The 25,373-nt window shown below is 40.2% G+C and overlaps 1 protein-coding gene and 1 long non-coding RNA gene across 5 annotated transcripts in view; one reads left to right on the top strand and one right to left on the bottom strand.

The window, feature by feature from the left end:
* The window catches only part of HS3ST5 (heparan sulfate-glucosamine 3-sulfotransferase 5), a 295,903-nt gene extending 287,216 nt beyond the window's left edge, over window positions 1-8,687 (top strand). For 2 of the 3 annotated variants that reach the window (XM_055261888.2, XM_063620162.1), the window contains exons 4-5: window positions 1,403-1,541; window positions 6,091-8,687. In XM_055261888.2, the coding sequence (XP_055117863.2) occupies window positions 1,435-1,541; window positions 6,091-7,024 (1,041 nt within the window). In that variant the 5' untranslated portion in view covers window positions 1,403-1,434 and the 3' untranslated portion in view covers window positions 7,025-8,687. Of the gene's footprint in view, window positions 1-1,343; window positions 1,542-6,090 lie in introns of all 3 variants that reach the window. The other variant, XM_063620152.1, reaches the window with a different exon arrangement.
* LOC129472358 (uncharacterized) overlaps window positions 1-25,373 on the bottom strand; it is a 109,105-nt gene that overhangs the window by 10,809 nt on the left and 72,923 nt on the right. For both annotated transcript variants that reach the window (XR_010116452.1, XR_008653897.2), the window contains 2 exons: window positions 11,654-11,778; window positions 10,152-10,552 (listed from right to left, as the gene is read on the bottom strand). This is a non-coding gene — a long non-coding RNA (uncharacterized lncRNA). The remainder of the gene's footprint in view (window positions 1-10,151; window positions 10,553-11,653; window positions 11,779-25,373) is intronic.

The following is a 25,373-nucleotide window of genomic DNA, read 5'->3' as shown; positions in this document are numbered from 1 at the left end:
TGCTTTGAGAATTCAGTGATTTCTTGATTAATAAATGAATAGATCAATCATTCAATCCTAGTATATCCCTTTTGCACAAAGAAAATCTTCACATAGCAATACAGAGATATCATTGCAGCAAAACAATTTCTAACCATGACTCATTGCTATCTATATAGCTTCCTTCTTGGGTTACTATTTTGAGTTTCAATAAGAGGCAAACAATCTTATCTTGAAAGGGGGATTGGATTTATTTTTAATAAGAAAGGCTGAATTGGGAGCTTGCATTTTTCCCCAAAATTTAATAACAGCACTAGTAAAGCCCTGCACTCCTCAGCTGGCCTTATTTCAGGTATACGAGAACAGAGCTTCCAGGTAAGCTTCTTTCATGATCTAAGAGTGAGACCAATATCACCAAACCTGTCTAAATTCATTGACAGCCAGGGGAGGTCATATAGCAAAAGCATCTAGCCTGAACATGTTTCAGAACCCAGGACTGAGCAGAGGACATGGAGGGAAACATCAGGTTCCCCAAGGCCATTGTCCTCAAACATGTGACATCCTGATAGTTACCACTGATAACTTCAGTATCACTTTGATTTCACCCCCTTCTTCTACTCACAACTAAAACAAAACAAAAACATATGTAATTAAAATATGTCATTGCTATGCTCAGAATGATAACTTATGAACTGGGATTTCAAATTCACCTTGTTATTATGAAGCAGAGCCTTCAGTTTATGGTTGCTCTGCTGTTAAGCCTCAAGTTGCCCTTTTTTTTTTTTTTTCTGAGACAGGTCTTCTCTGTCACCCAGGCCAGAGTGGAGTGGCATGATTGCAGCTCACTGCAACCTCCACCTCTTGGGTTCAAGCGATTCTCCTGACTCAGCCTCTCTAGCAGCTGGGATTACAGGTGCCCATCACTGTGCCCAGCTAATTTTTGCATTTTTAGTAGAGACGAGGTTTCACCATCTTGGCCAGGCTGGTCTCAAACTCCTGACCTCAGGTGATCCACCCGCCTTGGCCTCCCAAAGTACTGGGATTACAGGCTTGAGCCACAGTGACCGGCCAAGTTGCTCATTCTATCCATATTCCTTGAATCATTTTATACACACACACGCATGCACACACACACACACACTATATGTTACATGCATTTTTTAATTTACTTTGACAATTATCTAACAGGTTCTGTCTAGTTATCATCTTTCCCCCTAGAGTTAGTATTTGATCTTATTACATGGTCCAGGAAAAGAAAGGTAAGTTTTGCTAAATACCTGTTACATCATGACAATTGTGAGAGTTGGTATGGGATCTGCTCTTTGTGCAGCGTCACTTATCGCCTGTCTTCCACCTCTGCTTAGCTCTGTAACAACCAACAGATCTTCTAAGAGATGACTGCTGATGAGTCCTTCTATCGCAGGCTGCAGCAGTCCTGAAGGTTGATGGAGGGCCATGCTATTCAAACAGCAGGCGTGGCTGAGACAGAAGCTCCTGGTGCTGGGAAGCCTTGCCGTTGGGAGTCTCCTGTATCTAGTCGCCAGAGTTGGGAGCTTGGATAGGTGGGTGCTTAAAACACATGCTTATACCCCTGTGACTTTAAGTCTTGATTTAAACTTCTTTAGGACATAATTTTAAGTCTATCCACTTGTTTTTCTCCTTCGAAATTCCCAGGAAACATGCTTTTCTGCAGTATTGATTTTGATTTATTGAGCCTTTAAAAGAGAGAGATCCAAGTTGCTCAAACCAAGATGTTCTGTCAAGATCCATTTGTATTCCGTGTGCATTGACACTTGTTTTCAGGGAAGGGATAAAGCTGTGTACAGTAAAAAATGTCATTTAATAGAGCTCAGTGTGGTCTGTGTGCATCTGGTGTTGACCTCTAGCTGTAGCAAAACAGTGATGATGTATCTATGTATCTTCCTTTTGAAATTTACGAATGGACACTTAATGTGCTATCAGGAGCATTAAAATTATGTATGAGCCTCTAAAGGAGCTCACCGAGTTTGCCATCCATTGCTCTGGAAAGATGGCTGCAGGCGTGGGGAGTTTTAACTATGTTAATTAGCTCTGGTTTTCAGGGGCTGAACGCACCAGACAAGGAGGCTGTTGCTCAGAATAATTGCCCAGAAAGCAATGGGAAATCCATGGAGAGAAAATTACAGTGCTAGGATTTAGCTCTAAATAGGCAAACAGTTGAGAGATATTGGACTTGCAGAAGTCCCAGCAACATCAGCCGGCTTCACATTAAATGTTTCTGGTGTGTTCTATGTCTAGTCTAATGGGCAAAGACAGAGAAGTTAATTTCTGAAATGTGAAGCTTCCTTTTTTGCCCTTAAAAATATATATATTTTTTTTTGAGACGGAGTTTCGCTCATTGCCCAAGCTAGAGTACAATGGCGTAATCTCGGCTCACTGCAACCTGCTCCTCCCGTGTTCAAACTATTCTCCTACCTTGGCCTCCCAAGTAGCTGTGATTACAGGCATGTGCCACACACCCAGCTAATTTTATATTGTTAGTAGAGACAGGGTTTCACTGTGTTGGCCAGGCTGGTTTCGAACTCTTGACCTTAGGAGATCCACCTGCCTCGGCCTCCCAAAGTGCTGGGATTACAGGTGTGAACCACTGTGCCTGGCTGGCCCTTTAAAATTAATTCTTGCACTGGAAAGACTGAAGTGTGTTCTCCATGAGTTCAGTTCTCACAGTCAGTGAAAACACATACAAAATTAAAAATGAAAATCTCTTCCTTTCAGTTTTCTTTTCCTTCCAAAATTTAAGCTAATCTGTAGACCTTATCACTTAGATTATTTAGTAATAACATAGCAGTGGTCCTTGTTTTCCTTTAGTTGGTGTCATTTTGACTGGTAAAGTGAACTCCTCTGATGCTTCTCAATTCAAAATTCCTGAGTAATTGTCTCACTCACTGGTTGTTACCTACCCTGAAAGTGTAATCAGAGCTTCTCACTGACTTCCAGTAGTTTCCTAAAGTAGCACTTGATAGTTAATGAGAAGCCTTGAGGTGGTGCCATTGGCCTACCTCTGTAATGGAACTCATATCCAGCCCTCCCCAACTGATATTTAATTAGCTTCCAATCATTTACCTTTTACTTAGTAATTGATCTAATGATCAGTAATGCATTATTATTTAGTTGATGGTTCTTTTCATTTTTTTAACTCTATCTCTAGTCTCTAAGGGTATAGCTTTTATTTGGAATTGAATTGTTTGGTGGGCTTTCTAAAAGCCTCTCACTTGAGACTTTGAGATTATGTCTGAAGGTAACACAGGCTTATGTTAGGCCCCCCCTCCAGTAACTGAAGACCCTGCTTTCTGGGAGGGAGGCAGAGGTTACTTCTACCATCCCTTCCAATCCTAAACCTGTATGATTTTTCAGTCTGGGACCCATACTCAGAATCTATGCTTTCGGAAGTGGGAAAGAATATTATATTTTCTCATATTTTCACATCCTATCTTGAGTTAGGGAGTCCAAAAAGCGACTATTCTGGAGGATGTGATCTCCCAGGGTGGAAGATAGAAAGAGGAAGGAAGAAAAGAAAGAAAATGACCCTTTCTACAAGTGGGGAAATTCCATTTGACCTCAAACAAAGCAGAGACTGTCTATATCAGCCACTCTCAGCCAGGGTACTATGAGAGAATTAAATCCTACAAAAGAGAATTTGAGTGACTGTTCCCTCAATTCTTCCAAGGATGGTACTAGCATCATTCTAGGTGCTTAGGACAGAAATCCATCAATGGATGCCTTACGGAATTAGAGCTTAATTCTCAACCAGAACCCAAGAAGAACTGAAAGATGAACTTGTATTATTCCAATCAATGTCACAATTAAAAGCATCTTTGCCTATGTATCTATTGATAATTTTATATCCTCCATTTAAAGCCCTAGTACAGTAATCTCAACAAATTTATAAAAACAAAATTCATGTTTCTCTAAACTATTAACCAGGTTAAATCCTGTTTTTTAAAAGCTGTCTAGCCCAAGCACAGTAGTTCAGGTCTGTAATCCCAGCACTTTGGGAGGCCGAGGCAGGCGAATCACGAGGTCAGGAGTTCAAGACCAGCCTGGCCAACATGGTGAAACCTCGTCTCTACTAAAAATACAAAAATTAGCTGGGCATGGTGGCGCACATCTGTAATCCCAGCTACTCGGGAGGCTGAGGCAGGAGAATCTCTTGAACCCAGGAGACGGAGATTGCAGTGAGCCAAGATCGTGCCACTGCACTGCAGTCTAGGCAACAGACCAAGACTCCATCTCAAAAAAAAAAAAGAAAAAAAAAGTTGTCTATATTTTCACACTTTCCACAATGAGCATGAGTTGTTTTAAAAATAATAAAAAAGAAACATCATGAAAAGTAATATACATTGATATTTTTCCTTAAGCATTATGATAGATAGCTGTTTAAACCGAACAGACCAAGACCATGCTCCTCAATTCTGCAGAACAGGCTGGGTGTATTAGTCCGTTTTCACACTGCTAAAAGACATACCTGAGACTGGTAATTTATAAAGAAAAAAGGTTTAATTGACGCACAGTTCTGCATGGCTGGGCAAGCCTCAGAAAACTTACAATCATGGCAGAATGCAAAGGAGAAGCAAGGCACGTCTTACATGGTGGCAGGAGAGAGAGGGAGCTTGCAGGGGGTGGTGCCACACAGTTTTAAACCATCAAATCTCATGAGAGCTCATTATCATGAAAACAAGGGGGAAATACACCCCCATAATCCAGTTACCTCCCACCAAGCCCCTCCTCTGACATGTGGGGAATTATAATTCGGGATGAGACTTGGGTGGGGGCACAGAGCCAAATCATATCACTGGGCATGCCCTTGAGGTTGTTTCTCATCTCAGAAAACAAGAAAGATGCAATACAGTCTCTTGGGAAAAGCAAGCAACAGCCTCATTGCCACAGACGGGGAGACACAGATTCCAAATTATTAGAATAACTGGAAGCTTTCAAGTGTAAGAATTGGTTTAACAGCCTTTTTGACTGATATTATTTAATTTTACCAAGAAGGCTAAAATGCCCTCACAGATCAACTTAGGGAAATTACAATGAACTTCAGTTCAATTCAGACTATACCTAAAAGGAAACTCAGTTTGCTAACCATGTATGTTAGCCATGACAAATTAAACAGTCACCATCGTCTGCTGTCATTGTGACTGTTACCACATCTTTCTCCCTGAGAAAAGCAGGGATGGTTGTTCACTATTCAGGATAATATTGAAATGGAAATGCTCCTTTCTGGCTATATCCATTGCACTTCTCCCTTTAGGAGCTTGAGTTCCTGATTTTAATGGGCTTGGCAATGAGGTCTTGAGGTTTCTGGCCCTGTCAAGGTCTTGTCGATGCCTGGTCCCAGGTGTGGTAGGTGATATACAGCACTTGCTGATGGCAATTGGGTTTGATCCTATATTCAGCAAAGTGGAAATACAATCCTGACCTCTTTAGATAGAGAAAGAGAGGCAGAAGAAATATAGTATTCTTCTGGCTATCCTCAAGGCCAAGGGCAGAGAGTCTCAGAATGAAAAGCTCAGCAAGTTCCAAGATTGGAATTTTGCAGGTTGATGACGCAAACAGCCTGGGGCAGAAACTGGGACCTCCTTTCAGATTATATCTCAAAGAGTTTCAAGAGCCATATGAGTGCTGCTGAGCTGCAAGAAAATAATACCACATGAAATGTGAAACACATGTCCTCCCTGCTACCCTTCCACCTCCCAGCTGAAGATTATAATCTCCTGCCTTTCACTTTTTCTTAATGATTTTAACTGGTGAGCTGTTAAAAAGCTATTAGTATGGCTGGTGTCACTTGTCTATCCTGTACTGTGAACAGAAGTACATGCCGTAGTCAATTAAGTGCTTGGTGAATAAAAAAATTTTAAGGAGCACTAATAAAAAAATCTCATCAATTATGTGTGCTCCATTTAATACATGGTTGCTTAAAATAAAATTTCCCAAACATATGTTCATTATGGATTGCAGCAGGCTGGGAACCAGTGGCTTTATTTATGCATTTAAAGTCTTGGTCTGACTGGGGAACCAGAAAAATGAGAAGTTAGTTGCAATGAACTTAAAGTGTCTCTGTCTTGCTTGCAGGCTACAACCCATTTGCCCCATTGAAGGTCGACTGGGTGGAGCCCACAGTCAGGCTGAATTCCCACTCCGCGCCCTGCAGTTTAAGCGTGGCCTGCTGCACGAGTTCCGGAAGGGCAACGCTTCCAAGGAGCAGGTTCGCCTCCATGACCTGGTCCAGCAGCTCCCCAAGGCCATTATCATTGGGGTGAGGAAAGGCGGCACAAGGGCCCTGCTTGAAATGCTGAACCTACATCCGGCAGTAGTCAAAGCCTCTCAAGAAATCCACTTTTTTGATAATGATGAGAATTATGGTAAGGGCATTGAGTGGTATAGGAAAAAGATGCCTTTTTCCTACCCTCAGCAAATCACAATTGAAAAGAGCCCAGCATATTTTATCACAGAGGAGGTTCCAGAAAGGATTTACAAAATGAACTCATCCATCAAGTTGTTGATCATTGTCAGGGAGCCAACCACAAGAGCTATTTCTGATTATACTCAGGTGCTAGAGGGGAAGGAGAGGAAGAACAAAACTTACTACAAGTTTGAGAAGCTGGCCATAGACCCTAATACATGCGAAGTGAACACAAAATACAAAGCAGTAAGAACCAGCATCTACACCAAACATCTGGAAAGGTGGTTGAAATACTTTCCAATTGAGCAATTTCATGTCGTCGATGGAGATCGCCTCATCATGGAACCTCTGCCAGAACTTCAGCTCGTGGAGAAGTTCCTAAATCTGCCTCCAAGGATAAGTCAATACAATTTATACTTCAATGCTACCAGAGGGTTTTACTGCTTGAGGTTTAATATTATCTTTAATAAGTGCCTGGCGGGCAGCAAGGGGCGCATTCATCCAGAGGTGGACCCCTCTGTCATTACTAAATTGCGCAAATTCTTTCATCCTTTTAATCAAAAATTTTACCAGATCACTGGGAGGACATTGAACTGGCCCTGAAATAATATGTTATACAACACTATGTGTTGTGCCTGGAGACACACAGTGTCTCCTGTAGATTAAAATATGCACTTTTCCTAGGCAGAGCTATCCAAGTCATTTTTCCATGTATACTTGTACATACGCAGTGTGTGACCACATATAAGATCAGTTCTTTTTCTACTGAAAACTTACAAAAAAAAAAAATTGCTGTCTGCATAGTCGCATCTTTTCAGCTATTTACAAAAAAGAAGAGGTGGTGGTATTGGGAGAAAGTGACTTCAGCTATTCTCACAGAGTTAGTCTTCCTTTGATTCAGAATTTGTCACCCGCCATTTTCATAGATTTAAGCCAAAAGATAAATGTGTGAAAATGTACCAATGGCTGCGAAGCTTCAGGAAGTAGAGGATCCAGTGATGCATTTTTTTTTTCCTAAGGGAAAGCTGGCTCTTTAATTCAAATGCTGAATTGGTGCCATGAAAACAGAAAATGCTATTTTCTTATTATTTAAAAGAATGTCTTATCTCATAAAATTGACACTGTTCCAAAGTTCTTGTGGTGATTTTGCACTATTGTTTTCTTGTATGGACCATGTGTCACTTGTAGCATGTCAATCACACATTGGAAAGTCAAGTCCTTTTACTTCCATGTTGTATGTCAACAGAGAGAAATGTCATGTACATAATGTATATTGTTGTAAATACTGGTTTCACACTAAGTAATTCTATTTTGTAAACCGAATATGGCTATTTAATTTATTGTGAAAATTAAATTTATTGTGGTATTTAAAAATGGAATGGATTAAAATTACTCTATGTGCAATTTTTTTTTTTTTACTCATTTTGTTTTACATGCCCCCTGCTGGCTTCCAAAATGGAAGCTGTTTACGTGCATATGAGAGCACTTGGAAAGATGTGCTTCCCTGCTGGATTTCTGTACCCTTGTGAAAATGTATTTATGAAGTGAGGTTGAGTATATTAAAAAAGAAAAACCTCAACCATCTGGAAATCAAGTATAATAGCCACCTCAAAGAACCCTAGTGCTGCTCTGCTACAACTTTGTAACAATTAATTTACTTGCAGTTGCTGCTGCTCAGGAAGAGAGACAAGGAATATTTTAACAGAATCAAGGCATAGAAGAATCATCATTTTATTTGAACCTCTAATCAGAGTCAGACCAGTAGAGAAATTAAATAAAATAAGATTAGAAAACTCTGTACTGAAAGCTGCTGATGCTTCAAAAATGAATACAAGATCTCAGAACTCTCCCTGTTAGTTGAAAATATATCAATTTGCTCTGAAAGGATTCAGCTGCCTAGTGTTGCCATTACTAACATAAACATATGGCTCATATTTCCACCCAGAGAAATTAATGCTAAATTGGTGCCTCGCTAACATCAGATACACTGTATTATACTTAAATATATTCAGTAAAATGTGGAAAGGGGTATTAACAACGACAATAAAAAGACGGATTTTTTTATTTCTCACAATCACAGTTGCTAATCCAGTGGGAGATGTTTGAGAGAGTTTTGTTCAACATCACAGTGACAGTGCCTAGGGAAATCAGAAAATTACAATGGATTCCCCTTTGATTGTAATAAGTGTTGATTTTCTCCATGAGTTGTTTATCCTGTCCAGTGATTTGACGGTGAACTTTTCTAAATAAATAGCCCTTTCCCCTCTGGTGTCGGTATATATTGCTTCTCAAGCCACCACCTTGGTAATCATCTCTATTGTCTGAATTAGCAGTGATGCTGTTCTCTCAGCTTGAAACAGGCATGACACCAACACATGCGGGCAGGCCAGCTCCTCCCTCACTGTGGGATGACACTAGAATGAGAGCCTCAGGTCTAAATGTCAGCCACTTCTCCCCTAAGCCATGAATGAAGTCAATATAAGGATCCTACAATCAGATTTCTCTGGGCCTCAACTCTCTGCTAACCATCAGTATAAACTATTTGAATACAATGTTCAAGGACACAATCACTGTATTATCATTAATTTCATAGAAGTATTCTTAGAGCGCTATACAGCCAGTATGATTTTGTGCCAGTAACTGTCAAATTATGCTCCATTGGAACACGGATGTTTCAAAAACTCAGACCAGGTATTCCATCAGTAAAATAAAAAATGGTAATCTCTTCCCAGATTCATAGAGGAATAAAAAAAAAAGTTAATAAATTGAAATTTCTCCGTAATCATCTTATATGTTACCAATTTTTCTTAGACTTTGCTACTGCTACCAATAGTGTATATCAGACTTTATTCTAAGATTCTATTTGACTTATGCCAACTTTTATCTCCATAAGCCAGTATTTCTTCATATTCAGGGGCAGGGGGAGGGAAGCACTGTGATTTCTAGTTGTTCCACTTCCTAAGTAAATTTGAGAATTGTTTTAAATCTTTAAGCCTCCCCAAGGAGATCTAAAGCAAGGGCCTATGTTGGGAGAATTTTTTGGGTGGCAGGTTTTATTTCACTGAAGAAAACAGTCACAGCCACTGCTGATTGAGCTAGGTAGAGAGAAATAAAAATGCTATGATTTAATAGCATAACACTCGTGGAGATTTTAAACCTACTTGTTTAGAAAAATGTTTCCTGTTATCAGACAGACAACAGAACTCTAGAGAAATCTTCACCTCATTACAATAGCTCCACTAGGGCTGTCTTTAATAAGTTACTTCTTTTATGTCATAAACACCTTGCATGTTTTCAAGAGGCACAGTGGAACCATACAGCTTTGTGAAACAGTTCTAGCTGCAACGAGAAAAATTGTTTAAGCAATGGTGGGGTTTCTGCTGGACCAGAAAGCTGAAATTACACCATTTCTGGAAGCCAAGGAATTCCAGTTACAATTAAACAAATAGCCCAAGGGATGGAGAGAGACTAAGGATCAGAGAGATTTTAGATTTTAGAACAGTAAAATAAACCCATAGATACACATCCTGAAATTCCAAGTCTATCTCCTACCCACCTGAAACCACTGCATTGAAACCCTTAATTAATTAAGGCACTAAACTTTTCTTAATAATTGCCGTATAGAATAACAGAAGCCCAAGACATTTTGGTTCTGAGTTAATACATGATCAAGCAAAGGCTTGTAAACTCTTCTGAGGTTTATAATCCCATCTGATCTTAGATTTGGTACGTTTTATGTTGATGGAGCAGTGAGAAGTCATTAATTGGCAGCCCAGTTCCTCCTCATGAGTGTTTCACGGGCGTGCTTCCTGGATTGCTGCCCCTGAAATGAAGGCTCTTCTGGAAGACAAGCTTCAAGGCCTTTGTGGGGCATCAGCTGGGACACTGCAGATGCGCTGCTGCTCAGGGAAGGTGAGAACCAGGGACAAGTGCAGTGCAAATTCCATCCCTGCTGAGAAGCTTTTGCTTGGTCCAGTGAGCTGTTTGCTAAATCAAATTGCCTTCATAAGCCTAATTTGAGAATTTTCCAGCAATGGAGAATTTCAAATGATTGTAGTATCTTCCCACTGAAATCTTTTATACTCTTTCCACACACTCAGCAGCCATTTTCCTCTAAAAATAGTCTACCGTCTAGGAGAGAAAGAAAAACATTCTCCCTCAAAATTACTAAATACAGCAAAATCTTAGCAATTTGGGCTAACAAGGTGAAAATATAAAATATTTTCAAACAAACTCATTGCAATTATTGCCAAGTAGACAAAGCATCAAACCGGGAGGCCGAGCGGGCAGATCACGAGGTCAGGAGTTCGAGACCAGCTTGACTAACATGGTGAAATCCTGTCTCTACTAAAAATACTGAAATTAGCTGGGTGTGGTGGCATGTGCCTGTAATCCCAGCTACTCAGCAGGCTGAGGCAGAAGAATCGCTTGAACTCGGGAGGTGGAGGTTGCAGTGAGCCGAGATTGCGCCACTGCACTCCAGCCTGGGTGACAGAGTGAGACTCCATCTCAAAAAAAAAAAAAAAAGAAAGAAAAGAAAAATATCCAATTGTGCCTGCTTTGCCAAATCAAAGCCTCTTAATTGGCATATTGGATTTTTTTTCCAAATTGGTATTATTCAAGTATTTCAAAATAGTCTGTTCTCTTAAGTAGGTTATTCAAGCCCCCTAGCATCTGTCAATTTTTATAGCACACCTTTTGTAGCTCATGTAAGAGTGAAATTTAGTCCAAAATATGATCATTTGGTAAGGTTCTAATTAACGATGCCTTACTATACATCTTATAAAAACAATTTCTTTACATTTGAGCTTTCAAAAAATTCTTTTCAGTTACATTTTATTGCACCTTTTAGGAATAAGAGTGCTATTTCATAATGATTAGAAACGGACTGAGGAGTTGAAAGGCAGAACTGAACTGATAGCAATATGCAGCTCCCATAGAAAGCACCTGACTGGTATTTCAAAAACAAGTGTCTGTTATTTAAAGATAGTTCAGTTGAAAAGCAGTACCCTTTCAGTCATATCAAGTAGGCAGTAGCATGGTTGGTACTTGATCAGGCTAGATCTATTGATGAATTTATGAACCATATCAGTCTACCAGGTTTGCGGGAGGTGTTGGTAAAAGGCTTTATTGTTTCTAAAGATATGTGTCACCCTCTCTCAAAAACAGTCTGTCAAGAAGGTTGAGTGTCTTCTAATAGATGGGTAGCACCATTTCAAAAAGGTAGCTTACCTTACACATATCTAAATGCACATGTCTGTGCTTTGCATTTCCATTTCTTTGATGACACCAGAGAACATCCTTAAGACCAACTCTAAAACTGCCTGTTTCCTTGGTAAAGCCTCAGGAAGACTCACCTAAAGGTTTGGGCATAAATTATAAAAGAAGTTGTAATTGCTACATGATCAGGTAATCTAACACTAGGTCCTGTAAATAAACTTAATACGACTCTTTAAACGTGAGACTCTCTAGCAACACCAGATGACCATGTTGCCATACCAAGTAGAACTAGTGAGTCACAGTTCAGAAACTGTAGGAGAAATAAATAAATAACTCAGCCTGGAAGAATCAGAGAAGGCTTCCATGAGGCACATTTGAAGATCATAACATCTCACCAGGCAGACAAACAGGAAAAGCATACTCCAGGATGAGGGAAACAAGACAGCAAAAGCACAAAGTGTGAAAAAGACTAGCAAATCCAGTATAGCTGGAGAGTACGTCATAAGAGAAGGTGGAATGTAGGAATGGAAACTGCAACAGAGCTTCCTAGGCCCTGAGCGAGTCTTCCACCATAGCCTTGAGGGGACCCTGCTAGATAGCAGGCCAGGCCCATCATGCTGACTCTACACCCAGCTGATCCTTAGGGGCTGAGGGTTAAATACTGGAAAAGAGATGATAAAATTAATAAGCCGAAGGTTATCTTTCAAAGAGGAAAAAAAAAATCACACAATTGGTGCCCACAGAATCATCATTTTCCTTCCCATTCTGCTTCACTCTTCTCTTTGCTTCTCTCACTTCTCTTCATGGCCAGTAGCTTTGCTGCCGCTGATGGGATCCGCCATATTTGGCTCATTTTCCTCCTGAGATTGAGGAAAAAGTGTTTCTGTGGGTATACTGACCACGGAAGAGTCACATTGTCTCCTTGCCACTGAGCTTCTCACCAAAACTTCACCCATCCTGAGACTATAACAGGAGACATAGGAATGAAAAGAAAAACAAACACAATATTCTCCTGCAAGATAGGTGGTAAGAGTGTTCTCAAAAAAAAAAAAAAAGGCCAAGAAACATATTCATTTCATTACAAATAAAGCAAATAAAGTCATGCATCACTTAATGACAGGGATATGTTCTAAGAAATGCATCATTAGGTAATTTTGTAATGGTGTGAACAACATAAGAGTGTACTTACACAAACCTGGATGATATAGCCTGCTAGACTCTTAGGCTATATGGTATAGCCTATCACTCCTAGGCTACAAGCCTGTATGGCATGTTACTATATTGAATTCTGCAGGCAATTGTAACACCATGATAAAGATCTGTCTATCTAAACACATCTAAACATAGAAAAGGAACAGTGCAAATATAGTGTAAAAAAATTAAAAAATTGTTAAATGCTACACCTGTATAGTTAGGGCACTTATCATGAATAGAACTTGCAGAACTGGAAATTGCTCTGGGTGTCAGTGAGTAAGTGGCGAGTAAATGTGAAGGCCTAGGACATTGCTCTACACTACTGTAGATTTTATATATAAACACTATACATTTAGGCTACACTAAACTTACAAAAGAGTATTTTTCTTCAGTAATAAATTAGTATTAGCTTACTCTAATTTTTACTTTATAAAATTTTTAATTTTTTCTTTTTGACTCCTTTGTAATAACACCCACCTTAAAACACAAACAACACATTGTACAGCTGTACAAAAACATTTTCTTTCTTTATATCCTTATTCTATAAGCTTTTTTCTACTTCTAAATTTTTTCATTCTTTCACCTTTTAAGCTTTTTTTGTTAAAAACTAAGATATAAACATATACATTAGCCTACACAGAATAAGGATCATCAACATCACTGTCTTCCACCTCCAAATCTTGTTCCACGGGAAGGTCTTCAGGGGCAATAACAGCCATGGAGCTATCATCTCTTATGATAACAATACCTTCTTCTGGAATACTCCTGAAGGATCTGCCTAAGGCAGTTTTCCAGTTATATTTTTTAATAAGTAGAAGGAGAACACTCTAAAATAATGATAAAAAGTAAATACACAAACCAGCAACATAGTCACTTATTATCATTGTCAAGTATTATATACTGTACATAATTGCATGTTCTATACCTTTATACACCCAGCAACACAGTCGGTGTGTTTCTATCAGCATCACCACAAATATAATGCATTGTGCTATGACATTATGATGGCTACAAGGTCACAAGGCAATAGGAATTTTTTGGCTCCATTATAATCTTATGGGACCACCTGTCATATATGCGGTCCATTGTAGACCCAAAAATATCATTATGTGGCATATCACTGTGTAAGCTAAACTTTCAGGATGAAATGGGCAAGCCATTTTGTCTTTTCGAGCTTCCCATTAAATAGGAGAATCAGAACAGGGAATTTTTACGCTTCTTCTTATGACATTATACCATTCCATGAAAGGGATTATTGGAGCATTTCTTGTGACACTGAACTTCCAGAGTCAGGGCATGAAGGTGGAGGAGGAAGGAGGGGCCAGACTCAATGTACCCTACTGTACTTGTGCAAATGATCTCTCCAAAAAACGTTGTCTATGATTTTGCCTTTAAGGGCTCTTCTTTGTCACCACTCCCTTGCAACTAAATTTCTGTTCATTCAACCTTATTCTCAACTTTGGTTTCTAGTTTACCTATCCCTTCCCACATCAATTAACTTTTGCCACACAGCCAACCGTCCCCACAAAATTTAATTTAGTTCACAATTCTGTTGTTCAGCCAGGCAATTCTTCTGTTCTGGCCCAGCTTGTCTTCCCTCTGCTGGCCTCTTTCACATACCTATGGTTTCTGCCAGGTCAGCTGCTGCCTGGATGATCTCAGGTGGCCTCATCTTAATGTCTGGTGGCTTGTGCTGCTTAGTGATTGGTGCTACCTCCCAGTGTTAGCTGTCGGCTTGATGACAAAGGTGCCTAGGTCACATGTATCTTTCTCACTTAGTATATGCACCAAGCCTCTTCACATGGTAGTCAGAAAGGGCTTAAGAGTAGCAAGAGAGGGCAAGTCCCAGTGTGCAAGTAGTTTTTAAGTATCTGCTTCCATCATGTTTGCAATAGTCTCACTGGCCAAAGTATGTCATATGGCCAAGCTCAAGAGTCCATATGAGAGGTGATTTCATAAGGGTGTGGATACAGGAAAGGAAATTATTTTTTTAAAAAATGTTTTGGCCAGGCATGGTGGCTCATGCCTATAATCCCAACACTGTGGGAGGCTGAGGCAGACAAATCACATGAGCCCAGGAGTTCAAGACCAGCCTGGGCAAAAGAATTTTTAAAAAATTAGCCAGACGTGGTGGCATGTGCCTGTAGCTACTCAGGAGGCTGAGGTGGGAGGATCACCTGAGACTAGGAGGCAGAGGTTGCAAAAAGCCAAGCTCATGCCTCTGCACTCCAGCCTGGGCAACAGATTAAGATTCTGTCTTAAAAAAAAAAAAAAATTGAAGAGATGGAATCTCTCTTAGTTGCCTAGGCTGGTCTTGAATTCCTTACTTCAAGCAATCCTTCCCCCAACCTCAGCATGAGCTGCTACACCCAATAAGAAAGGAAATTATTGTGACCATTTTTACTAATAATCTATTGCACTTCAACCTTGATTTTATCATGATGAAAATTATAATATAGTAATAAATTTTATATTTCTTAATTTTTAAAGAAATACAGAATCTTAATAAGAAGAGTGGTAGGTAGAATAATGCCCTCCCTCAAAGATACCTACATCCTAATCTCGGGAACATGTGACTATGTTAGCTCACATTGCAAGAGGGACTTTGCAGGTATGATGAAGTTAAGGGCCTTGAGATGAGGAGAGTATCAAGGATCATCTGGGTGGTCCTAATGTAATCATAAGGGTCCTTAAAGGTAGAAAAGTGAGGCAGTAAGGGGCAGTTAGTGGAATGATAAGAACTGAAGAATGGGTTTACACTTCAAGGACCTTCAGGGAGATGCAACAGTGCTGGCTTCGAAGATGTAAAGAGGGGGCTATAAGCCAAGGAATGTGTGCAGCCTTTAGAAGCTGGAAAAAGCAAGGGGACAGCTTTCCCCCAGGGCCTCCAGAAGGGAACGTAGCCCTGCCAACAACTTGATTTCAGCCTGGTGAGACCTGTGTTGGATTTCTAAACCTCGGAAATGTAAGATAACAAGTTCATGTTGTTCTAAGCCACTAAATTTGTGTTGATTTATTACAGCAGCCATAGAAAACTAATACAAGAAGCAAGAGGAAATGGAGGGCTCACAAAATGTCATGTTTAATCAGCTTATTCCCCTTCATCATGAATGGGTGATGAGGCAAGAGCCATCAATCACAAAGGACGTTTCCGAACAATCCAAACAGAAGTCCTGAAGGATAGGAGAACCTTTGCAAATCCCTAAGACTGAACAGGCCTAGTGAATGCAGGCAGAGTGACCCTGCAGGACACAATCCCCTGGTGATGGAAACACGGAGTGAGCAAGCCTCATTTCTTCTGGGACACCTTCCCTTGTAGCTCAAAGAGTAAAAAACAATTTTAATGCTAAATTTCAGATACGTTTATGCGAAGTGCAGATTACATGATATTTTTTAATATCCTTAACATTATGGCTTTTATGCTGAAAAGAGAAAACATTTCTTTTTTTCTTACAAATTTGTAGTATCTCCCCTTGATCCAGAAAATCTGAAGTCCCCAAAGATCAGAGCCAGGAGCCTCTGTCTTTTCCCAGGTTGATCCCAAGAATTCCTCTAAATGGCACTGTAAATCATTCCATGGGAAAATAAAGACCTGAAATGCTTTTTCTTGGACTTAATGAAATTTAGAGGGATTTATTGATCATCTAATCATCTAATATGTTCCTAGCTCCTGAAGAATTCATCAATTACTAAAAGTCACTAGGAAAACTAGTTAGGCGTGTGACCAGAATACAGCTCTCCAGAATTCCAGCCCAGGGCCACTTGTCAAGAAAAGTCTCTAAGTAGTTCTATTTATTATTTATACCTGCCTACTTCCTAAATGGATTTGAGGTGGCAATTTTCTAATTAAAATGTGTTTCTAATCTCTTTCTAATCTCGTTTTATTGGGTACATTTTAATCCCTTGTACTTAACCTTGAATAGAAGCATGTACGGAATCTGTATAAAAATATGAATTAGCTGAGTGCGGTGGCACATGCCTATAATCCCAGCTACTTGGGAGGCTAAGGTGGGGGAATTGCTTGAACCCTAGAGTTCAAGATGAGCCTGAGCAACATAGCGAGACCTCATCTAAAAAATATATATATATATATATAAATTAGCATTAAAATTAAGATGTATGTCCATTTAATATACATGTAATATATATGAACACATATATTTTTATTTGTAAGCCTGTTGAAAGAAGTTAATAATAATGGTTCATCCTTGGACCAATTCAAACATTCTTTTGCTAACAATTACCCGTCAAATTTACAGCTGCCTTTAAAAAATTATATTCCAAAGGTGTCACAGTCTAGCCAAACAAAGTAAGAATATATAAGAGAAAAAAAAGAAAAACTCAATAAATTGATATTTCAAAAGCACATCAACCAATCTGGAAACAAATACTTTGACAAAAGAGGATAGCTTGCCTAAAGTGTCACTATATAGTATAAGAAGTTTCAACGGTAAAAGGCAGATGTCTTCTAATCCGAGGATACTGAAAGTGCTTTTGGGAAGCATTACACACCCAACTATTGTGTCTGTGTGCATGTGATTTTCAGCAATTCTTTGGTTCATCCCATTGTGATGATCACGTTACCTTTCATCTTGACCATCACTGCAAGTATTCCATCTTGAAATTGTATCAGGTTTCTCTGAAAGCACGATTAAATTTAAAGACAAATTGAAGAATAAAGTGTTTACTTAGTATTATTGCCTGCATCTATTGTGTCTGAGGTCTCCTTCATTAATATAAAGTGATAAATTAATAAGCATACAAACCCAAGCCTGAAACTCTGAGAACAGAGTATTGATAACTTTCTCTGAGATCCTGAAATGTCCTTAGGAACTCTGAGCTAAAGATCCAAGCAATTACTGAAAACAAAAGGTGTTCGCGGTGAGGGGTCAGAATCATAGGGACAAAAGAACCCCAACACAGACACTCACTGACACCCATTATCAACTGTGTTTATACTCACAGACAAACCAGCCAAATCCAGCCTCGCAAGCCATTATTTTGGATGAAGTTTGTTAAGTTGGTCAAATTATTGGTTACTACATGATCATCCTCAAAAAGTTACTCCAACCTTTGCAATATCTGTCTCAAATAGTGTCTTTGAAATATCTGGAGAAAGAACTTAAGAATTCTGTGTGTGAAATTAATTCTTTGTCAATCTCTTTGGCTGCCTCGTGCCCCCAGCCCCTGTAAATGTACTCCCAGAGCATTCCCAGGTGTCCTCGGGAACTTCTAAGCTCTGCTGACACACAAGCCAGTCAGCACTACATATCACCTGTCAAGCATGGCTGCCCTCCTGCTGTGTGCCTCAGTGTTTGTTCAGTACTACAGCCAATTCTGTTCAGGCAGTGTGGCTTCCCTAGTCAGGCATTGCGGCTTCCCTAGTCAGGCACTGCCACAGTCTCCAAATAACCAAAGACCAATGACAATGGGTGTGTGTGTGTGTGTGTGTGTGCGCGCATATGTGTGTGCATGTGAGTGTGGATGGGGGCAGGTAATTCTTTCTCTCCTATGTAATACTCCCTTTGAAAAAGTACCAAAGCCACACTATAGTGATATATCAATAAAGCCACTCTTTCAGTTCCTATGTTCAGAAACTACCCTTGACCTTAATAGGGTCAGGATGGAGTGGAAGACAAATCTGTGTAATAGACACCATGTTAAACTTGGAAGCTTATGATAGATGTTTAATAGACATTAATGGAGTGGGTGAATGAATCACTCTTTCATTATAATGACAAAGGCATTACTAGAGGGATAAACTTATCTGTCTCTTTCTTCCCTTCGATTGGGTTATCTGCCAAGAGAACCTAAAATTCTTTATGCAAATAGATTTCTGGTGACCAGTCCACCAAAGAGTCATACATATCCCCTAGCAGTGAACACAGTGCAGGATTTTGCTGAGCTCCTGAATGCCCATTATACTTTTCATGCATCGTAAGACACAAACACAAAGAACCAAGGGCTAGCTTCAAACTCTGCTCTTCAAAAGACTTCTCGTGCCAGGTACCAGCATGATATTTCAAGTCACTTTGTTCCTTTATGCCTTGTAATATACTGCAGTGAGGTGGTAGATGTCAACTCCTATTTATGTAAGAGTCCTTGTCCCTCAATAACATGGATCCCTAAATTTTATCTATTAAGCTGTTAAATTTTACATTTAATTAAGCATGAGTTAAAATTGTAAATTTCCAAAACCATAACTCAAATAATAAATGAAGTGCCACTTTCATCATATTAAACCAATGTTCTCAATATTCATTGTTCAGGGTTTTATGATATTAAAAGTGAACCTCTTAGTTCACTAGTGGCATGGAAGCTAGAGCTAGTTTTTGTTGTTGTTGTTTTGATACGGAGTCTCACTCTGTTGCTAGGCTGGAGTGCAGTGGCGTGATCTCAGCTCACTACAACCTCCGCCTCCTGGGTTCAAGTGATTCTCCTGCCTCAGCCTCCCAGGTAGCTGGGACTACAGGCACATGCCACCACGCCCAGCTAATTTTTGTATTTTTAGTAGTGACAGTGTTTCACCTTGTTGGCCAAGATGGTCTCGATCTCTTGACCTTGTGATCCACCCGCCTCAGCCTCCCAAAGTGCTGGGATTGCAGGCGTGAGCCACTGTACCCGGCCATTGTTGTTTTTAATTACACTTGAATTCTATCTTTTTTTGCATGTTAATGAATCTTAGCCTGGCAAAGTGCCGACACAGTCCAGTGGACTCAAAGAGAAGTAGGCAGTTCACAGGACACAATGCCTCTGGAGAGTAATAGGGGTCTACATATACACAACTTCCCAGTCATAGATTAGGAGAAACACTCACTTCTATTTACTTTGACATATTTAGGAAATCACTATTAGACATTAATTAAAGAATGATTAAGACTAATTATTTGCACAAGGCTCTGTGTGTACAAATGAAATAATCAGACCATGGATGATCCACTTATTTCTACTCTCTAATGGTGGAAATAGCTGCAAACTGAAATTGTCATTCTCTGAGTCTAGTTATTATTGCATCTCAGTTGATTGGTTACATCATATAGACACAGGCAAATCTTTTAGGAACATACTTTAATGAATAAATAACTTTGGAAAATTCACCAAATGAAGAGGCAGCAGCTGTGAATAGATGAAAAATTCTTGGCCTGGATATCCACCTAAGTCAATAGAGATAGTTCTGTCTAGGTACGATGGATAATAACGTTAACATCTACCCTCCAAACTGATTATTTCAGCATCTCACAGGTAATTCTGGCAGAGACTCAAAATAAATGTTTATGTCACTTCCCACCCTCATATGGCAGAGGAGAAAACTGGGATGCAGAAAGGTTCAATGACCTGCCTAAGCTCACACAACAGGTAATTACAGAGCTGGGAGCAGATCCCCAGGGATTCAGATTCCCACACTCTAGGAACCCAGCTGTTCTTATTATATTTAGTCCATTGTTATTATTACACTTGGGAAGAGTGGCTGTTTGTGGCAATTCATGATTTTAAAAAACAAGGTAGAGAGTAGGAAGGGGAGCCATATCCACATCCTGAAAGTACCAGGTAGAATCCTTCAAAATCTGAGATTACAGCACACAGGCAGGGAACGGGGCTTCTCAAACCTTTTCATGCCACAGCACACATACGTATATGTGATAATATTTGTTTGCAACCTAGAGTACATACAAAGCTATTATTCCTGACCCTGGAGACTCTTTAGCTATCCAGACCCTGTCCAGATGCTCAGAGGGCATCAATTTATCCTCTGAGGACAACAATTTATCTTGGCACATTTCTAACCCATTCACAACTCACTCAGATACCTTGGACCATAAATAGGAAACCCTGCCAGATCGTAAGTATTCTTTTAATTATTAGAATTAAATGTAACAATTGAAATTACTGTGGCTTCTTGGCTTCCATTATTCTTTACTAAAGAGCATATCAAGTAAAAAAAAAGTTTACAGAAGCTAAAAATATAAGGGTGTACCCGGTTTACAAAAAATAATGAAGTTCATTATTTGCTGAAAAATAGCTTCTGATGCAAAATAACTCCCAGAGAACACCATGGATAGTCTTACATATAGGCATTTAGTTCAGAGCCCATCATGGGAATGCAAGAAGGCCCATTCGTTCCAAGCCTCACATTGACAGAGTCCCAACTTTACAGCAGTGACATTACACCTCCAAATGAGATTATACTGTTCTCTTTGAAAAGCTCTGACACATACAACATATTTTGACTTTTTAAAAAAATGTGCCTGGAATCTCAGAAAATATTGGTGGCCCTGGGCCTCTGAGCATCAACAATCCTCATACATATGGGGCTAAACTCATTCATAACAGGATTGTTAATAGATAAGTTGCCCTTTAGGTATTCATTTTGCTCTTCCTTGTCAATTCAATTGAGAAACAAAAGCATGGGATCCACAGGTCTACAGGAGAATGTGCTTTTGAACAGAGCAAGTGCAAACGGCAGAAAAGGTACAGGAATACTAATCCACATTCCCATAGAAATGCTCAGGTTTCAATATTCCTTTTGAAAAATGTAGCTTCTCTAGTAAGTTGGTCACACTCCAAGAGGAATTAAGCTTGAAAGATAACAGAACTTCAAAAGCCAAGTTGAAAAGACCAGACCTGAGGCAGTGAAGGGCATTCAGAAGAAAGAAGAGTTTTAACTCAGCTTTCAAAGCATGTTCTCCTTCCTCTTTGAAAGTTTCTGACACTTTCGGGGTTGGTGGAGATGTTCCCACCCGTGACATCTTTCATCAGAAAAGCATGAAATAACAAAAATCTCTCTCCAGGTAGAATAGGGAGAAAAGTGAAAGTAAGTGAAAGTAAGTTGCTTCTTGTTCCGCTTCTTCTTGAGCCTAACAAGTCATCTCCAAGAAAATTACTTGAGCCTTATCTCACTGCAAATCAGCAAGATGCAAATTCTACTATGTAGTGGAACTGAGGCCCCAAACGAGCAGTCCCCGAAAGAAAGCAGAGGCCAGTTGCCAGCCGTGTGTTTCCATGACTAATTTTTCAGGACTGGCCAAAAAATGAAAAACAAAACAACAACAAAACAGTGGGGAAAAACTAGAAGGTAAGAGTAAAAGGTGTACTTAAGACTCAATAATTACATCTGTGGTTTTTAAAGGCTAATTCCATTATCAGTAATCCCCTGTTGTTCTGCATTTACCTGGGTAACTCTGCTGATCCTTCACAGCTCAACTGAGAATCATTCCAATTACTACTGGGTGCCAGGCCAAGAGCTGAGCACAAGGAACATAATAATGATATGCACAGTGCAAGGTACCTACCTTCAAGGAGCTTTTGCCAGACTCAGTGCTGGGTGCACGGGACATGGTGGTATACAAGATGAGCCCCTAGACACAAGAAATGTGACACAGGGAGACCCCATCTCTACAAAAAATAAAACATAGATTAGCTGGCCGGGCGCGATGGCTCACGCCTGTAATCCCAGCACTTTGGGAGGCTGAGGCAGGAGGATTACAAGGTCAGGAGTTCGAGACCATCCTGGCCAACATGGTGAAACCCCATCTCTACTAAAAACACAAAAATTATCTGGGCGTGGTGGTGCATGCCTGTATTCCGAGCTACTTGGGAGGCTGAGGCAGGAGAATCGCTTGAACCAGGGAGTCGGAGGTTGCAGTGAGCCAAGATTGCATCACAGCACTCCAGCCTGGTGACAGAGCAAAACTCCGTCTCAAAAATAAATAAATAAATAAATAAATAAATAAATAAATAAATAAGCTGGGTATGTTGCTTCAAGTCTGTAGTTCCAGCTCCTCGGGAGGCTGAGGCAGGGGGATTCCTTGAGCCCAAGAGTTCAAGGCTGCAGTGAGCTAGGATCACACCACTGTACTCCAGCCTGGGTGATGGAGCAAGACCCTGTCTCTTAAAAAAAAGAGAGAAATGTGACAACGTGCACAATACAAGATTGCTGCTCATAAAGAGATGTGTGCCAGGCTCAATATGGGCAAAATTATGGTACACAATGCAAGAGGCCACACCTCCAGGAGTTGCCTTTCTTGAACCCTGGCCTAATCATTGCTTGCAGAACCCCCATTTATGCCCTGATAAACACAAACATTTTTGAATGAAATATTTTCAGTGCCTATTTCCCCCATTGACTATAAGCATATTGAGGGCATTAATTATAATTTGTTTCTGCTTGTATCCCTGGCACTACACACAGTGACTGCAAAAAAAAACCAAAACAACTGCCACCAATTTCAACACAGATGTGTGTAGCACTGAGCCAAATTACTCAATTTCTGCTTAAGAAAGGTCAATGAGGTTTTAAAGGAACAGCTTATTTGCTAACATCTACGTAGTATTTTTACATCAATATTCATGAGTGATATTGGTCTGTGGTTTTCTTTGTACTATCTTTATCTGGCTTATACAGCAGTGTTATACTTGCTTCAAAAAAGGAGTTGGAGAGGTTTCTTTCCTTTTCAGTGCTCTAGAGCAGGTATTAGCACATTTTTCTGTATAATAGGTCAGACAGTAAATATTTTAGGCTTTGTGGTCCATATAGTCTCTGTTGAAACTTTTCAACTTTGCCCCAAAGCAGCCATGTACAATGAGGAAACAAGTAGGGTGGTTGTGTGCCAATTAAACTTTATAAAAAATAAAACAGGTGGCTGGGGCTGAATTTGGTCAGCAGCTGATATCTACTCTGGAATAATTTATACACCACTTGAATCGTGTGGTCTTCAAAGGGTTGAAAAATGCTATAGACTAAATGTTTATGTCCCTGTAAAATTCATATGTTAAAGCCGAATCCCCAGTGTGATTCTGTTACAATTTAGGACATGATTAGTTCATGGGGGCAGAACCCTTACAAACGGAATTAGTGCCTTTGTAAAAGAGACTCTGGAGAACTCCCATGGCCCATCTACCACGTAAGGGCCCAAGAAGAAGGTGCCGTTTATGAACCAGGACGTAGGCCCTCACCAGACACAAATGTTCTAGAACCTTGATCTTGGACTTCCCAGCCTCCAAATCTATGAGAAATAAATCTGTGTTTTTCATAAGCCACCCAGTGTGGTATTCTGTTATAGCAGCCTGAATGGACTAAGACACTAGAAGAATGCCTGATCTTAATGGAAAAGCCTCTAGTGTTTTCCCATTAAAAAAGATCACAAAGTGTTGCAGGTTCATCTTGTATTTTCGTTACCTTAGTTCTGGAATAAACCATGTCTCCAAGGAGGCAGTGCCATACGATTTTAGTTATAGAGGGTTTATAGTGTACTTTTGATATCTAGTAGAAGTAGTTCCCCTTGTAGGTTTACTGTTTTCCTATTTTGTGACAGAATCTTTCTTGGCTGAGCCAACCACAGAAGAACAGAGAAGACTAAAAGGGTGTGTGACCCAAAGTCGGACTTGCCACAGGGACAGGGGGTGCAAGGAGGAAGCGCAGCTTATCAGGCCAAATGTGGAAGCTAGTAGCTTGAGCATGGCAATATTGTGACTGTGGGTTCCAGCATGTGCTCATGTCTGTGGGTCCTGGCATGTGATCAGGGAGGCTGAGAGTTTAACACTAGCGACATAAGGCTCCAGCAGCAGTGAATCTAGGTGCAAGGGAAATCCTGAGACCGACACATGCTGGGTAGCAACTGGTTAACAAGGGTCCCTATAGAGGAAGGTTAGCTTGGTAAGGACAAGGCAAAGCCCTCACTGCAGAGGCTCAGGGTCCCAAGACAGCAATCCAGCAGAAGGATCAAGGCAGATCCATTTGGTAGAGCTGCCAGGCATCTGGGGAAGAGACTGAGATGCCAAAATAAGCCCTAAGATGAGTTACCAGAACTGGAGCTCAGGGCACAGCTGGACATGCGCCAAATGGGGTTTAGGGTGAACTCAAATATCAGGCTAGAGCTCCCAAGTCCCTCCTGACTAATGTCCCAAATAGTCCCTGAGCCTCCAAGTAGAGCTGATTACTCTGGCTTTGAAGTAAGGAAGGAGAGCAATCTTGGAAATAATCAAGGTCAGACAGTGGACTGTTTTAGGGGTTGTCCTCGATTAGCCAAATGACCTTGGGCAGATCACTTTACCTCTCTGGGCCAGCAAGGGAATTGAATGAAATTATGTCTAAAGTTCTGTTTACTTCTAAAAGGCTAATTAATTAACCCATTTGAGAGCAAAAGGAACTTGTATTTCACCAGCGCATTCCGTGTGCCATGCACTCTGCCAGACATTTTACATACATTAAAGGGAGGGAAACTAGTGTTTTGTGTTACCAGTGGCATGTTGGCAAATGTTTAACCAACATTTTTGGTTAGCCAAATGCAAACCAGCTCTCTTGTGGGTAGAGAGGGCCCTGATTTGTAGCATTTGCTAATGTCTGTGGTATAAATACTCCCATCATAGTTTCAAGCTACCACCATGTAGTTACTGAATGCAGGGCTGGGAAGAAATATGCCATGGAACACCATAATATGCCATTTCTATCACACAGAAACAATCCATGTAAAAAACCTGAGAGCAGCTGGGCGCGGTGGCTCACTCCTGTAATCCCAGCACTTTGAGATGCCAAGACAGG

This window comes from Symphalangus syndactylus, chromosome 2 (assembly GCF_028878055.3).
Source record: "Symphalangus syndactylus isolate Jambi chromosome 2, NHGRI_mSymSyn1-v2.1_pri, whole genome shotgun sequence".
In the NCBI taxonomy this organism is placed as follows: domain Eukaryota; kingdom Metazoa; phylum Chordata; class Mammalia; order Primates; family Hylobatidae; genus Symphalangus; species Symphalangus syndactylus.
Note: the sequence above shows the minus strand (reverse complement) of the source record. Positions and strands in the feature narration are given on the sequence as shown.